Source organism: Asparagus officinalis, chromosome 5 (assembly GCF_001876935.1).
Source record: "Asparagus officinalis chromosome 5, Aspof.V1, whole genome shotgun sequence".
In the NCBI taxonomy this organism is placed as follows: domain Eukaryota; kingdom Viridiplantae; phylum Streptophyta; class Magnoliopsida; order Asparagales; family Asparagaceae; genus Asparagus; species Asparagus officinalis.
Genome location: NC_033798.1, coordinates 10,886,006 through 10,900,579, shown reverse-complemented (window position 1 = coordinate 10,900,579; position 14,574 = coordinate 10,886,006). Strand labels below are relative to the sequence as shown.

The following is a 14,574-nucleotide window of genomic DNA, read 5'->3' as shown; positions in this document are numbered from 1 at the left end:
CAAGGGTAAAAGAGTCACAAAAGTCTCACTCGATCAGGGAGTCTATTCTGCGACAACAAACTAGAGGGAAAGAAAGCTGAAAACGGAGACTACAGGGGGGTCTATTCTATCCTTCATTAGTCCAAAAATCTACAGCCAGTAAGTCGGTAACTATGATCAATTTCCAATCAAACTTACCATTGCAAAAGCTAGAGTTGATGACACATGATAGTGTTACCATTGAAACTTATCCACACCTCAAATCCTGGTATGGCGTAGTTTTTATGATGCATTAATTTTTTTCAGGGTACTCTCAAGACACTAATATTGAGTTCATTCAAGTGAAAGTGTTTCAGAACCAAGAAGCAAAAATGGGTTCAAACAAAAACTGTGAACATAACGGCGAGATTCAGGAAACAGTCAGTTTCAACAAACACAGAACAGCTCCTACTGAAACTAGAATTGAATTTCAAGGAATTGAACTGAACGGGTCCAATACCGATAGAAACCTCAACGACTCAATCCCAGTATACATCCCATCCATCGAAAATGGCCTCATGCCTAATAACAATCATCGAAAGAAACGCTTCTTCGATTTCCTAAGAGCTCGACCAACAACAAATCACTCAGAGCAACGAAGATTTCGTGTTCCTTTCATCAAAAAAATCAGCTGGAGCTCTCTCCTCAAATACTGCAAGAAATGGATGAAGGACCCAGCCAATGTTGCTCTCTTCATCTGGGTAGTTCTCTGTGCTATTGGCATAGTTTGGGTCGGTCTCTTCATGATCGGAGCATTAAACGGAGTAATGCCCAATAAAGATCAACGAGACAAATGGGAGGAAGTCATCAACCAAGTCGTCAATGCTCTCTTCAACATTATGTGCATTTATCAACATCCCTTGATCTTTCACCATTTAGTACTAGTTCTCCGTTGGAGACCTAACGATCAAGTAGCTGCAAGAAAGGCTTATTCGAAGAATGGCCTTCGAAGACCTAATGAGCGGGCCCACATTCTGATTGTTGTGTTGTTGCTGCACCTCACGTGCATAGCTCAATATGTATATTGTGCGCTTTTTTGGGGATGGTCGAGATTTAATCGTCCAGAATGGCCTCAATACGTCTGTATTGTGATCGGAGCCCTGGCACCGATCCTAGCCGCCTGGTACACTTACTAATGGCCTCAATACGTCTGTATTGTGATCGGAGCCCTGGCACCGATCCTAGCCGCCTGGTACACTTACTACGGTCCTCTGGCAAAGGAAATTACCGAAACTAGAACTGAAGAGGAGTCTCAGACTCGGGTACAAGAGGTGGGAAAAGAGGTGGAAATGAGCGATGAAAAGATTATGATCACAACGCCGAAATGGATTGGAGGCTTATTTGATTGCTGGGATGATATCACCGGAGCTTTCCTGTCCTGTTTCTGTACCTGTTGTGTTTTTGGATGGAACATGGAGAGGCTAGGGTTTGGCAATATGTATGTGCATATAATCAGTTTCGTGCTTCTTTGCCTGTCGCCATTTTGGATATTTGCGATATCAGCGAACAATGTGGATGATGATACTGTCAGGCTCATTATTGCCATCGTAGGAGCTGTTTGCTCTTTTCTCGGGTTGTTATATGGAGGATATTGGAGGGCTGAGATGCGAAAAAAGTTCAAGTTACCAGGGAATCCGTTCTGCTGTGGTTATCCGTTTATAACGGATTCTGCAAATTGGCTGTTTTGCTGGTCTTGTTCTTTGGCTCAAGAGGTCAGGACTGCGAATTTCTACGATATAGAAAGCGATGGATTTTACAGAAAAGTTACTGATGAGGAAGGGAAATTTGTACTGGTTCCTTTGCCCAGGGAAGGAAATTTTACGACAGTTGATTCTTATGAGGGGAGCCCGAGAGAATTGTCAGGGGTTGTTATAGCTATATCCAAGGTTCATGCAATGGAACCACCATTACCACTGGTGATGCAGACGGAAGATGATGGTGAGACTGCAGCCAATGCAAGGGCATAAGAAAGATTCTTTGTGCTGGCATTTTTGGATGAAAGATTGTGAGGTGTTTCCGTGATTTCTAGGGTTTTTTCTTTCTATTGTTACAATATATGATTGAGTTTGATTGTTGTAAACAGATAACATTTGTATTTAGCGCACACTGTATAGATTAAAAAAATAAATATAAAAAATTTGAAGCAGTGAGCAATAGAGTAGTAGATAGTTTTTATTTCAAAGCATTCAATTTCTCACTCCTGAAAATTAAGCATTTTATCTCTCGTACTTGTGCTTTCTGGAGCAATGTTGAAAATAACGATAACGCATAACGTAACGCTTACCTCCGGTTAAGTTACAATAGCGATAACGCATAACGTAACGTAGGTTAAATGATTTATTATTATTTAAATAATTTATTATTATTTAAATAATTTATTATTATTTAAATAATTTATAGATATATAACATTCGAAATAAAAAAATATGAATAATCATCGCAATTCTCATAAGTCATAAGTTTTAATAAATCCTACAAAATGAGTCATCCTCCACTAAATAAGGCCCTCATAGGCTCATACTACTAAAATACTAACTATAGCTGAATCTGCAATTCTTCACTGCAAATAGCCAGAATCAAACTCGAGACCTCTCTTGGACTGGGTCAAAGGAATTAGTACTCTCTTGGACGTAAGAGAGGCCTAGACACAGTTAATCAATATTTCACAGTTAATCACATCTTCAACAATCAACAGAAGATGATATCGTGGGGGGTTTCTTCAGAAAATAGCAAAAAAAGGAGGAAAAAAAAAGAAAATCCAGGAAAAAAAATAAAAATAATACCTGACGGGATATCCAGTTGCAGTGGAGGGTTTCGAACGCTTGCGAGATCCAGTTGCAAGGGAGGGCTTCAAACTCGTGCTGGAGGGCTTCGAACGCCTGCGGAAAGGCTTCGATCGAGTGCTGGAGGGCTTCGATCGCGTGTGGGCGAGCTTCGAACGCCTGCGGGAGAGCTTCAAACACCTGCGGGACGCCTGCGGGGAGCTTCGAATGCCTGCGGAAAGGCTTCGATCTCGTGCTGGAGAGCTTCGATCGCGTGCTGAAATGGAGGCGACGGGAGATCAGAAGGGGGATTCGCTGGTGTTCAAGAGAAATAGAGGCGACGGGTTAGTTTAGGCCCTCTAGGGTTTTGTTAACAAGTAAGTAAATCAAATCACAGCCGTTCTTTTTTTTTAAAGCAATCTAAACCGTTGATAAAATAACCTAAGTTACTAAACGTTACAGTGTTACGTTACATAACCTACGTTATAAGGAAAATAACGTACGTTATTTTGTCCTTGCGTTATATTCAAACGTTATGTAACGTTAAGCTTGCGTTACGTTACGTTATGCGTTATTTTGCGTTACGAAACGCGTTATTTTCAACACTGTTCTGGAGTTTGCACATGTTATGACAAATCTCCAGGATAAACTAATATCAACCACATGAAAGCACGAAAAATATCAAGAACACGAAACACACAGATATCATGGTTCGGCTTTTAGCCTACGTCCACGGACAAATGAGGGGAATAGTTCTACTAGAGGAATATAATGTGAAGATCTTTCAAGCACTCAACCCTAAATCACACCCTAGAAAGCATTTAATTTCTCTAACAATCTCTTTGACTTATAGAGTCAACCAAATAGAGAGACTAATCAAGAACCTCTTAAATCTATTGTTTAGTCCTGCAGAGCCCGTCTAAATGCTTATTGCTGCTGTTGGGTGGATTCATTGCTTGCGGTCTTAATAAAGCATTTTCCCCCCTTCATGCTACGACCCTAGGTTGGGTAAATTCTCATCAAAGATGAGAATCTTAATCTCAGAATAAACAAAACTCTTTTGCCCTTATCTTAATCTAGACATAGCTAATAGAAACTCTAATTGGATAGTATATCCTATTCAAGGATTAGGATTTGGATCACCCCTAACAGCATATACACAATTTCTTAGTAATATTCACATTTCCAGTGCTTATAACACTCCACAATGTTTTCAATTGCTGAGGATGGTGCAAAAAGCAGTAAATACTTTCTCTTCCAACGACTGGCCAGTTCCATACTAGAAGGAAAAAAATTTGTGTGAGAAGATTCCAACTTCTATATTGCACATCCCAAAACTTATTCAGATTACAATGAAGCCTTCATCCCAACTTGCTGGAGTCGGCTATATTAATCCCTACTCTTCCATTTAGTTTAGTTGAGGGTTATCTCCTCCACTAAGTTAAGCATTATCACACCCTGAACTTAAAAAGAATGTATGATTTGAACTGATGGGGCCAAATAAGCCCACACCTAACTTTCTCTATCAGTGCATCAAAACATCAGAAAACCACGAAATATCCCAAGATTTAAACTGATAGGGGCCAAATATTCCCGTTTTATTGATTTTCTCTATGCAATGCATCATTAGCAGTGTCAGTGACAACCAAGTTTCATAGATTCGACATCTTTCCCAAAGGTTTCATAAGAAGTATCACTAGTACATTCTGCATAGTGTCCTCAAGATTGTAGTCTAGTTCTCTCCAATAGACCTTCGAATAGATAAATACGAAGCAACATAATATAGAATTCTACTTATCATCCAAGTAGATCTTTTGAGAAAATAGAAACAAACAACACCGTGATTATTGCATTAAAAGCCTTTATAGTAAAACGACGATCAAGAAGAGTTCATATTACATCAATATTAAAGTTTAAAGTTTGAATCAAACGATAAAAAAAACGTATGCAATAGATTGCTCTTATCAATCATAACGACTTGAGAGAAATTTTCCATGAATAACTACACAACATAAATATGCATCAATTTCGACGATATCTACTCACTATAGTTAAGCTATTGCGAATTTAACAATGTAAGCTAATACCTGAGACGGGTGAGAGCGCGATACTATAGAAAGTGATGGTGCCTCCTCTTGATCAAGAGATTAAGCATTGTAGCATTGAGCAATATGCCAAAACTTGCTAACAATGGCATTTCAACAAACACTTGTTGCGCCATTTTTGTAGAGCAATGGCTCTCTAAATTGATTGCTGCACTGTTTCTAATCGAAAAATTCTTGGGCTTTTGGAGTTGTTTTAGCTTCGGGGATTAACCTCAGAACATTAGAAATAATGTCTTATCATAACCATATTCAACCCTCAACCGATTTCATTGGCCAAAAATTACCGGCTAGTAATATGGAAATTAATGCAATAACATCTTCCAAAACAGCCCTCTATATAGCCCAAACGAGGGAAATTAGCCCATTTTACATTATAGCCCGAAAGCCCAAATAAATTACAAATGAGTAGCAATTTTTTTAATATTGATAATAATAGGTTTGAATAGAGACCTTTTTCCAGTTTTGGCTTTCTTAATACCACATTAAGTTATACGACATTAAGAATTAGGGAAATTTTTCATGCAAAAAAGAATTAAGTAATTTTCACAAACCCCTCAACTCTTGGGTGTCTCCCACTAAACCCCCATGATTTTTTTATTCCAGCCATTTTCGTACGAGTATTTTTCCTAAAAACCACCTTTAAAATAAAGCCATTATACAGTCCTTTTTAATTTATGTAAACAACATTTAAAGTAGAGTTTTGTCCAATCAACCATCTCATTTTTAAATTATCACTAAAAAACCAAAAATAATCTTAAAATGCACGTTTAAGGTATGTGACATAAATCCTAACTAGGCTTAAATATTAACGAAATGACTTGCATGTCTTAAATGTGTGTTTTTTAAGGATACTAGTTGAATGCATGTGCATTGCACGTGGTCAAATATTTTGATTTTTTATATTGGATTTATGTATTTTCTATATCCATCAATTTTCCCTCTCTAGAAAAACTAGAAAATATGGGTAAAATTTCCCTAAATCCCGAATAAGTTTGGATGCTTGACACCAAACTTCAAATATTGTAACTTACTAGATCCTTAATAAATGTTGGTAGAAAACCGTTCAAAATAAAATTGTTAACTTATGTGTGATTAAATGACCACAACACCCCTTCGCTAAAAATTAACAGAGAACCCTCAATAAATTTTAAGTTTTTCATTTAACCCCCAATAACTTTTCATAGGAAACCCCCAATAAAGTTTTTTTTACAATTTTTAGATTTTAAAGGGTAATTTTGTAATGTTTAGATCTTCTAGGAGACTGTATGTAATTTCACATTGCAAAGGAAGTATGAAATTTTGTAACTGTTGAAGTTTTCATGTGGTTGTTTGTAATTTTTAAATTTTAAGAGTTTGTTTCCCATTCTTATATTTCAGTAGCCTCATTTGCAATTTCATATTTTCTAGAGTTTTTTTATAATATTTAAATTTTTATATAAAAAATTGGAATTTTCATTTTTAGGCGTTGTTTTTAATTTTTAGATTGTAAAGAGAGTTGTTTCCATTTTTTTGAGTTTTTAAGTGTTTTGTTTCTAATTTTTGATTTTTTTTTGTGGGGGTGGGGGGGGTGCGTTCTAATTTTTGAAGTTTTAGGGGCTGGTTGTATTTTAAAGTTTTTAAGGTTTTTTTACAATTATTAATTTTCAAGGGGATTTTCGTTATTTTTAATTTTTTTAGAATATTTTTTATAATTTTCTAATAGGTTATCCTTGAATTTATTAGGATAATATTTTTAAATTATGGATAGCTATGATTTAATTATGATTTCAATATATTTTATTATTAAAATATTTTAATATGCATAGTTTTTATTTGATACGAATTCTTAATTAAATATATAATTATATTTATTTTCTTGAGATGACTAGTTTTGAATAGCAAACTATCAATTTATCTTTATACAAAAATGAGAGAATATTTCTTTAAATTGCTAATAACAAAATAAATTTATTATATACTATTACTTAGGATAGGACAGGAATGCAATATCCGAACTAGTAGGTAATATTGATCAAAGAAAGAATTTTCCTAACTCATGCTTTTAAAATTTCTCTCCTTAATTATGAAGATAATTTAGGAGCTAAGAATATTTCATAATATCATCTAACTATTTTTATCTTTATTTTTAAATTTAAATATAGAGAAACGAATGATAAGATAAAAAAATTTGCATTTTTTCAACTTATTATGTATCAAATTTAAATATTTAGATGGTCAAAATTATAAATCTTTATGTTTTCTCTAAGTAAATAAATTTCTAAAATTCTGAGATTTTCTATTTTGTAATTTTTGATAATGGTTGAACGTGGAGATTAAATAATTATTCACAACTTGTATTTTATTAAAGATATTTTTAATTAATTAGATCATGATCACAGTGAAATCATATTAAAAATATTTCTATTAATTAGGATAATTTGAAATGTAAAGAATTTTTTTTTTTGCAAAATTTATAAACTCTAGGAAATTTCTATAAATTTTAGTATTTTAAATTCTTTCGGATTCTAGCAAAAAATATACAGTTTTTGAAAACCTTTTGGACATTTCTACTAATTTTGTAGATTGACTTTTTTTTGTAAAATCTTCAAATTATTTTTTCTGGCATTCTTACGACTTGCGTAAATTGTATGGATTTTGGATATTTCTAGTTTGATCACTCATAAAAAATTAAATATGAGCTTATATACATATTAGTTAGAATAAAATAGGATAATTGAAGCTTATCCCTATTAATTAAAATTGGTTAGGATAGAATATAATAATAATGTAATAACTAAAAGGGTCAAGGGCATTCTTGTGCATGGAAAGTTTTTCCAAACTCCCACTTTTAAAGAAAGTATGATGATTTTTCACTTTTAAGTAAAAATTTTGACTAGGGGTGGTTGATTGCAACAGAAAACCACTTTAAAGATGGTTTACATATAAATTGAAAATGAAAAGTAATTTCTACATAAGGACCCTATTTTTCAAGTGGTTTCTAGATAAGAAAAACCTTTTTATTTTGATCAACGCCTTTGATATATACTAAAATTTTCTTATCTCACTAGTAGAAAATAGGGTTTTACCTACGGAAAAATAGCGACGGAAAATTCCGTCGCTATATGTTATGTTATAGCGACGGAAATTGCCGTCGCTATTTTTCCGTAGGTAAAAAAATTATACCGACGGAATATTCCATTTTAGCGACGAAAAATATTCTGTCGCTAAAATATATTACGACGACAATTTTTTTCCTCGCTAAATGTTTTTTAGCGACGGAAATTCCGTCGCTAAAGAATTTTTAGCGACGGAAATTCCGTCGCTAATAAATTCTGGGGCGAAATTTTTTTGGGCGCGGGCGCCCAACTTTTTTGGGCAGCCCACGCCTGAATTAATGCCCTCGGGTTCTATTTTTTTTAGTTTTTTTTAGTTTTTTAATAGCGACCAAATTGTTGTCGCTAATATACCGTCGCTAATATTTAGCGACGGAAATTCCGTCGCTAATACCATTTTTAGGGACCCCTAATTTAGCGTCGAACTTTTAGCGACGGAATTTTATTTTTTCCGTCGCTAAAAGTTTTAGCGACGGAAAATCAATATTTAGCGATGGAAATGTCGTCGCTAAAAGGTTAAAATCCAGCAGTGTCTGATTCCATCACCATGTAAACCTGCCAAGCATTAAATCATATCATTACAGCATAGTGCGCGGCGGAAAAACTAACACAAACGTCGAGAGAGAAAGCCAAAACAATTCAAAATAACGGCACCAACTCAAACACAAAGTTTAACGTGGTTCGACAATTTGCCTACGTCGACGGGGCAAGCAGGGATGGGTTTGCAATTGTTTGCGGTGAAAGTTGATTTCTTCATTGCTGAATCTATTACACGTTTATCGATTACAGATTCAAAGTAAAATTAGTCTTTTTATAAGACCTTCTTACACAATGAAAAAAAAATAAAAAAATACAACTCTCTTCAAACAAACGCAACGGGTGTTTATCGCCCGGTGCTTGCGTGGGATCTTGGCCTGTGACGGGGACGTTGATATCCGTGGACCACCGTCGATCAGATCTGATGCTTGCGTGGGATCTTGGCCTGTGACGGGGACGTTGATATCCGTGGACCACCGTCGATCAGATCTGATTACTGAAAAATCAGGCAGAGCTTCGTTGATTCGTGAAGGAATCAAGAAACCGTAGCGCTTATCTCGGCAACGGCGAGATAATTGCTCTTCTTAAGATTATCGCAACGGGATAATCTTAAGGAACGGACCCGGGGAACTACAGATCTGACGAGCTCCTCTTCTTTATGCCGACGAACTCGATCCGATCTCTCCTCCTCCTCTCTGAAATTTGTGCACCTTCAGTCTTCAATCCGGCAGGGCTTCGCCTAATCTCCAAAATTCCAGATCTGAAAAAAGAGGCTCCAGGGGCTGTATTTATAGGTTTCAAGGAGATCCGGGCGGTTAAAACCGCGTAACGACCCATTTTTGGGCTTGGAGACACCTCTGGGTGTCTCGGCGAGGCCGAGACACCTTTGGGTGTCTGGGTGTCTTGGCCTTGGCCGAGACACCTTGGGGTGTCTCGTTTGTGCCGAGACACCTCGGGGTGTCTCAAATCAGGCTGAGACGTTCTGTTTTGTATATTTATCCGTTTCCGTCATAACTTCTTCATCCGAACTCAGATTTGAGCGATTCAAAGTATGTTGGAAAGCCGGCGAGGAGTTCTATAAGCTCCGATGATTAGATCATTGTGGATTAAGCTGGGATAGGAGCGGCGTTTCACCTTTTGTAAGCGGCGTGGGGCTCCCGATCATCTCGCGTCTTCGTTATTCTGAAACTCCGTACTTTACGTAGTTCGTCGATTCACTTCATGTGCTCGTCAATATCAATTAATCTTCTGTGACTCGGATAGTGACGTTCATCATCTTCTCTTTATCTCGAGCCGTGTGCGGGGACCTATAGGCAATTTTCAACGCCTATAGATACCCCCTCCAAAGCGTTCCAGACTCGTTTCTTTTATAGAAGAGGCTGGAATACTTTGGATGTGATTGGTCTAGCCTTCAGTCGGCGTAAAGGACCTGTAGTTAGCTTCAATTCTTGACTTCTTCGATTTTCAGTCTATTCGATATTTTAACGAATAGCTCAAGTCCTTCCGGCGCTACGTTTGTCGTCTGGCCGTCGTCGAAGTCTCGAATCTAAAACTGATGAGTTGAGTTTGGCTCGTGTCGTTGAGTTGACTTAGAACTGACTATCTCCGTCGCATCGTGCTGACTTAGGGTTTCAGATCGCCATATGCTGACTTTTTGTCACAATGCGTTGACCGGCGTTGACCTAGGGTTACGCGTTGACCGGCGTTGACCTTAGGGTTTAGATCATCGTACGTTGATTTTTTTTATCGCAACGTGTTAACTGGCGTTGATCTAAGGTTACGTGTTGACCGGCGTTAACCTAGGGTTTCGGATCACCCGACGTTGACTTTTGGTCGCAACGTGTTGACTGGCGTTGACCTAGGGTTACGCGTTGACCGGCATTGACACAGTTTATACTCGTACGTTTGCTGGAGTCTTCACAGTTTAAGCTCTTAAGGTATTGGAGCATGGCGGTCCCAAATATCGGGCTACAGGACCAACTGTTAAAGCTGATTCATCTGCATGTATAGATCTTATCCTGAAGTTATTGGATGCTCAAGTCACGAGACCAACTAATGGAGCTGGTGCGTCAATGACTCGCATTTATAGAATTTTTGGCATATTCTCAGTCATCAACGGGTTTGATGAGCCTTTACCGACTACCGTTTGAGTCGGGCTAGCATGTAGATTGTTTAGATCCGTTCCACATGTGACGTTAAGCTAAAAGAGTTAACCCTTTTAGTGCTACGATATTGAATACGTAGACTTCGTCTTTCTCACGGGAATAGACTACNATGTCGTCGGCTAAAAGTGTTAAAATCCAGCCGAGTGGTCTGATTCATCACAATGTAAACTTCCAAGCATTAACTCATATCATTACGCATAAATGTGCGCGGCGGAAAAAATAACACACGTCAGAGAGAGAAAGCCCAAAACAATTCAAATACAGGCACCAACTCAAACACAAGAGTTAACGTTGTTCGACAATTTCGGTACGTCGCGGGCAAGCAGGGATGGGTTTGCAAGTTGTTGCGTGTGAAGGGGATTTCTTCATTGCCTGGAATTTTACGTTATCGTACAGAGTCAAGGATAAAATTAGTCTTTTTATAAGACTTCCTTACCAATGAAAAAAATTAAATAACTCTCTTAAACACGAACGTGTGTTTTAATCGCCCGGTGCTTGCGTGGGATCTTGGCCTTTGACCAGGGGACTTTTGATATCGTGGACCACCGTCATATCGATCTGATTTACTGAAAAATCAGGCGAAGCTCGGTTTGTTCAGTGAAGGAATCAGAACCGTAGCGCTTATTCGGCACGGCGAGGAATTGCTCTTTTAGATTATCGCCAACGGGATAATCTTAAGGAGACGGACCGGGGATACAGAAGTCTGACGAGCTCCTCTTCTTCATGCGACGACTCGATACGATCTTCCTCCTCTCTCTGAAATTTGTTGCACCTTCAGTCTTCATCGCCAGCGGCTTCGCTTATCTCCAAAATTCCAGGATCTGGTAAAAAGGCTCCAGGGGCTGTTATTTATAGGGATTTCAAGGAGATCCGGCGTTAAAACCGACGGTACGACCCATTTTTGGGCTTGGAGACCTCTGAGTGGCTCGCGGGCCGAGACACTTTGGGTGTCTCGGCCAAGCTGGACACCCTGCGGATGTCTGGCCTGGCGAACACTTGGGTGTCTGTTTGTCCGAGACACCGCGGGGTGTCTTCAAATCAGGCTGAGACGTTTCTGTTTGTATATTTATTTCGTCAGTAATTTCTTCATCCGAACTCAGATGAGCGATTCAGTATGTTGGAAAGCCGAGCGAGGATTCTATAAGCTCCGATGATTAGATCATGTGATTAAGCTGGCGATAGGAAGCTGCGTTCACCTTTTGTAAGCGGGCTCGCCGGCTCACCGAGTCATCTCGAGCGTCTCGTGATCTGAAACTCCGTACTTACGTAGTTCGTCGCATTCAATTATGTGTCTTCATATATCAATTTAATTTTCTGTGACTCCGTATGTGAGTTCATCATTTTCTTTATATCTCGAGCCTGTGTGCGGGCGACCCTATATGGCAATTTTTCACGCCTATAGATACCCCTCGAAAGGGTCCAGACTCGTTTCTTTTATAGAAGAGGCTGGAAACTTTGATGGATTGGTCTTAGCCTTCGCGCGTAAAGGACCTTAGTTTAGCTTCAATTCTGACTTCTTCGATTTTCAGTCTATTCGTTATTTTAAAAGATAGCTAAGTCTCTTCCGCGCGCTACGTTGTCGTCTGGCCGTCGTCGACAGTCTCGATCTAAAAACTGATGAGTTGAAGTTTGGCTCGTGTGGTGGTATGACTCTGAACTGACATATCTCCGTCGCATAGTGTCTGACTTGGGTTTCGATCACCATATGCTGAACTTTTTGTTTTTTTCTCACAATGCGTTTGACGGCGTTACTAGGGTTTACGCGGTTGCGGCCGTTTGACCTTAGGTGTTTTATAATCGTACTGTTGATTTTTTTTATCGCAAGTGTTAACTGGCGTTGATTCTAATTACGTGTTGACCGGCGTTAACTAGGCGTTTCGGATCACCCGACGTTGACTTTTAGTCGCAACGTCGTGGATGCGTTGAGCCTAGGGTACGCGTTGACCGGCATGAACACAGTTTTATACTCGTCGTTTGCTGGAGTCTCAAGTTTAAGCTCTTTTAAGTATTGGGCATGGGCGGTGGTCCCAAATATCGGCTTACAGCACAACTGTTAAAAGCCTGATTCATCTGCATGTAATAGATCTTATCCTGAAGTTATTGGCTGCTAAGTCACCGGACCAATATGGGGCTGGGTGCGTCAATGACTCGCATTTAGTAGAAGTTGGCTATTCTCAGTCATATCAACGGGTTTGTGAGCATTCTACCGACTACCGTTTGAGTCGGGCTAGCAGTAGATTGTTTAGATCGTTTCTGCATAACGTTTGCTAAAGAGGTACTCTTTGAGTGCTACGACAATTGAATACGGACTTTTCTTTCTCACGGAATAGACTACCAGGCAACGTGTGTTAGAGTAGATTAGGATTTTAGGCAATCCTCAGCCCATCAACCGATTTTGATGTGCGTTTACGACTTACGTTGAGTCGGAGCTAGCAGCGGTGTTTAATCTGTTCTGATGTAGTTGTGTTAAAGGAATGATCCCTTAGACTTAATGTACGATTCGAATCGTTGACTCGGCCTGATGTACGGACAGGCTACCGGCAGTTGTACACCAAAATCGAAACACATGTGTTAGGCGCTGACTTATCCTTACTTAGGATTCAGGATAAAAGCCCAGACTCGGATTCTGGTGTCTTCTTCATCGGTTAAAAGACTAACCAGGCAACTGGCGATGTTAGGCATGGCTTATCCTGCTTAGGCTCGGGATAAAATTCCTGCGTGTGAGACGGCATTTATGGGTGTGATATAACAAACTGCACAATGCTTGAATATGTGGTCTTTTGTCCTTTTTTGCGTCAAAGACTAAACCGCAGCGTGTTAGGCGTCTGACTCGCTGACTTATCCCTACTTAGGCTTCAGGATAAAATTCCCCAGACTAGAATTCTGGTGTCTTCTTCAATCGGTGAAAGACTAAACCGGCAACGCGTGTTAGGCGTTGGCTTATCCTTGCTTAGGCTTCGGGATAAAATTCCCCATGCGTGTGAAGCACGGATTATGGTGTTATTAATAACAACCTACCACAATGTTGAATATGTGGTTTTTTATCCTTTTTACGGTCAAAGACTAACCGGCAACGCGTGTTAGGCGCTGACTTATCCCTACTTAGGCTTCAGGATAAAATTCCCCAGACTGGAATTCTGATGTCTTCTTCAATCGGTGAAAGACTAAACCGGCAACGCGTATTAGGCGTTGGCTTATCCCTGCTTAGGCTTCGGGATAAAATTCCCCGTGCGTGTGAAGCACGGATTTTGGCATTATTAATAACAACCTGCCATAATATTGAATATGTGGGCTTTTGTCATTTTTACGGTTAAGGACTAACCGGCAACGCGTGTTAGGCGCTGACTTATCCCTACTTAGGATTCGGGATAAAAGTCCCCAGACTGGATTTCTGGTGTCTTCTTCAATCGGTGAAAGACTAAACCGGAAACGCGTGTCAGGTGTTGACTTATCCCTACTTAGGCTTCGGGATAAAATTCCCCGCGCGTGTAAGGCGCGGATTTTGGCGTTATGAATATCAACCTGCCACAATGTCGAATATGTGGGCTTTTGTTCTTTTTACGGTTAAGAACTAACCGGCAACGCGTGTTAGGCGTTGACTTATCCCTACTTAGGCTTCGGGATAAAATTCCCCGCGCATGTAAGGCGTGGATTTTGGCGTTATGAATAACAACCTGCCACAATGTCGAATATGTGGGCTTTTGTTCTTTTTACAGTTAAGAACTAACCGGCAACGCGTGTTAGGCGTTGACTTATCCCTGCTTAGGATTCGGGATAAAATTCCCCATGCATAAAAGTTATGGATTTTTGTTACTACGATGCTGAATACGTAGACTCGGTCGTTTTTACGGGAACGAACCACCCAGCAACGCGGGTTAAGCGCTGACTTATCCCT

General features: G+C 39.1%; 1 protein-coding gene across 1 annotated transcript in view; it reads left to right on the top strand.

Annotated features, from left to right (window-relative positions):
* The window catches only part of LOC109841510, a 9,225-nt gene extending 7,109 nt beyond the window's left edge, over positions 1-2,116 (top strand). Inside the window, exons 2-3 of the mRNA XM_020410474.1 lie at positions 286-1,133; positions 1,170-2,116. Of these exons, the coding sequence (XP_020266063.1) occupies positions 351-1,133; positions 1,170-1,985 (1,599 nt within the window). The 5' untranslated portion in view covers positions 286-350 and the 3' untranslated portion in view covers positions 1,986-2,116. The remainder of the gene's footprint in view (positions 1-285; positions 1,134-1,169) is intronic.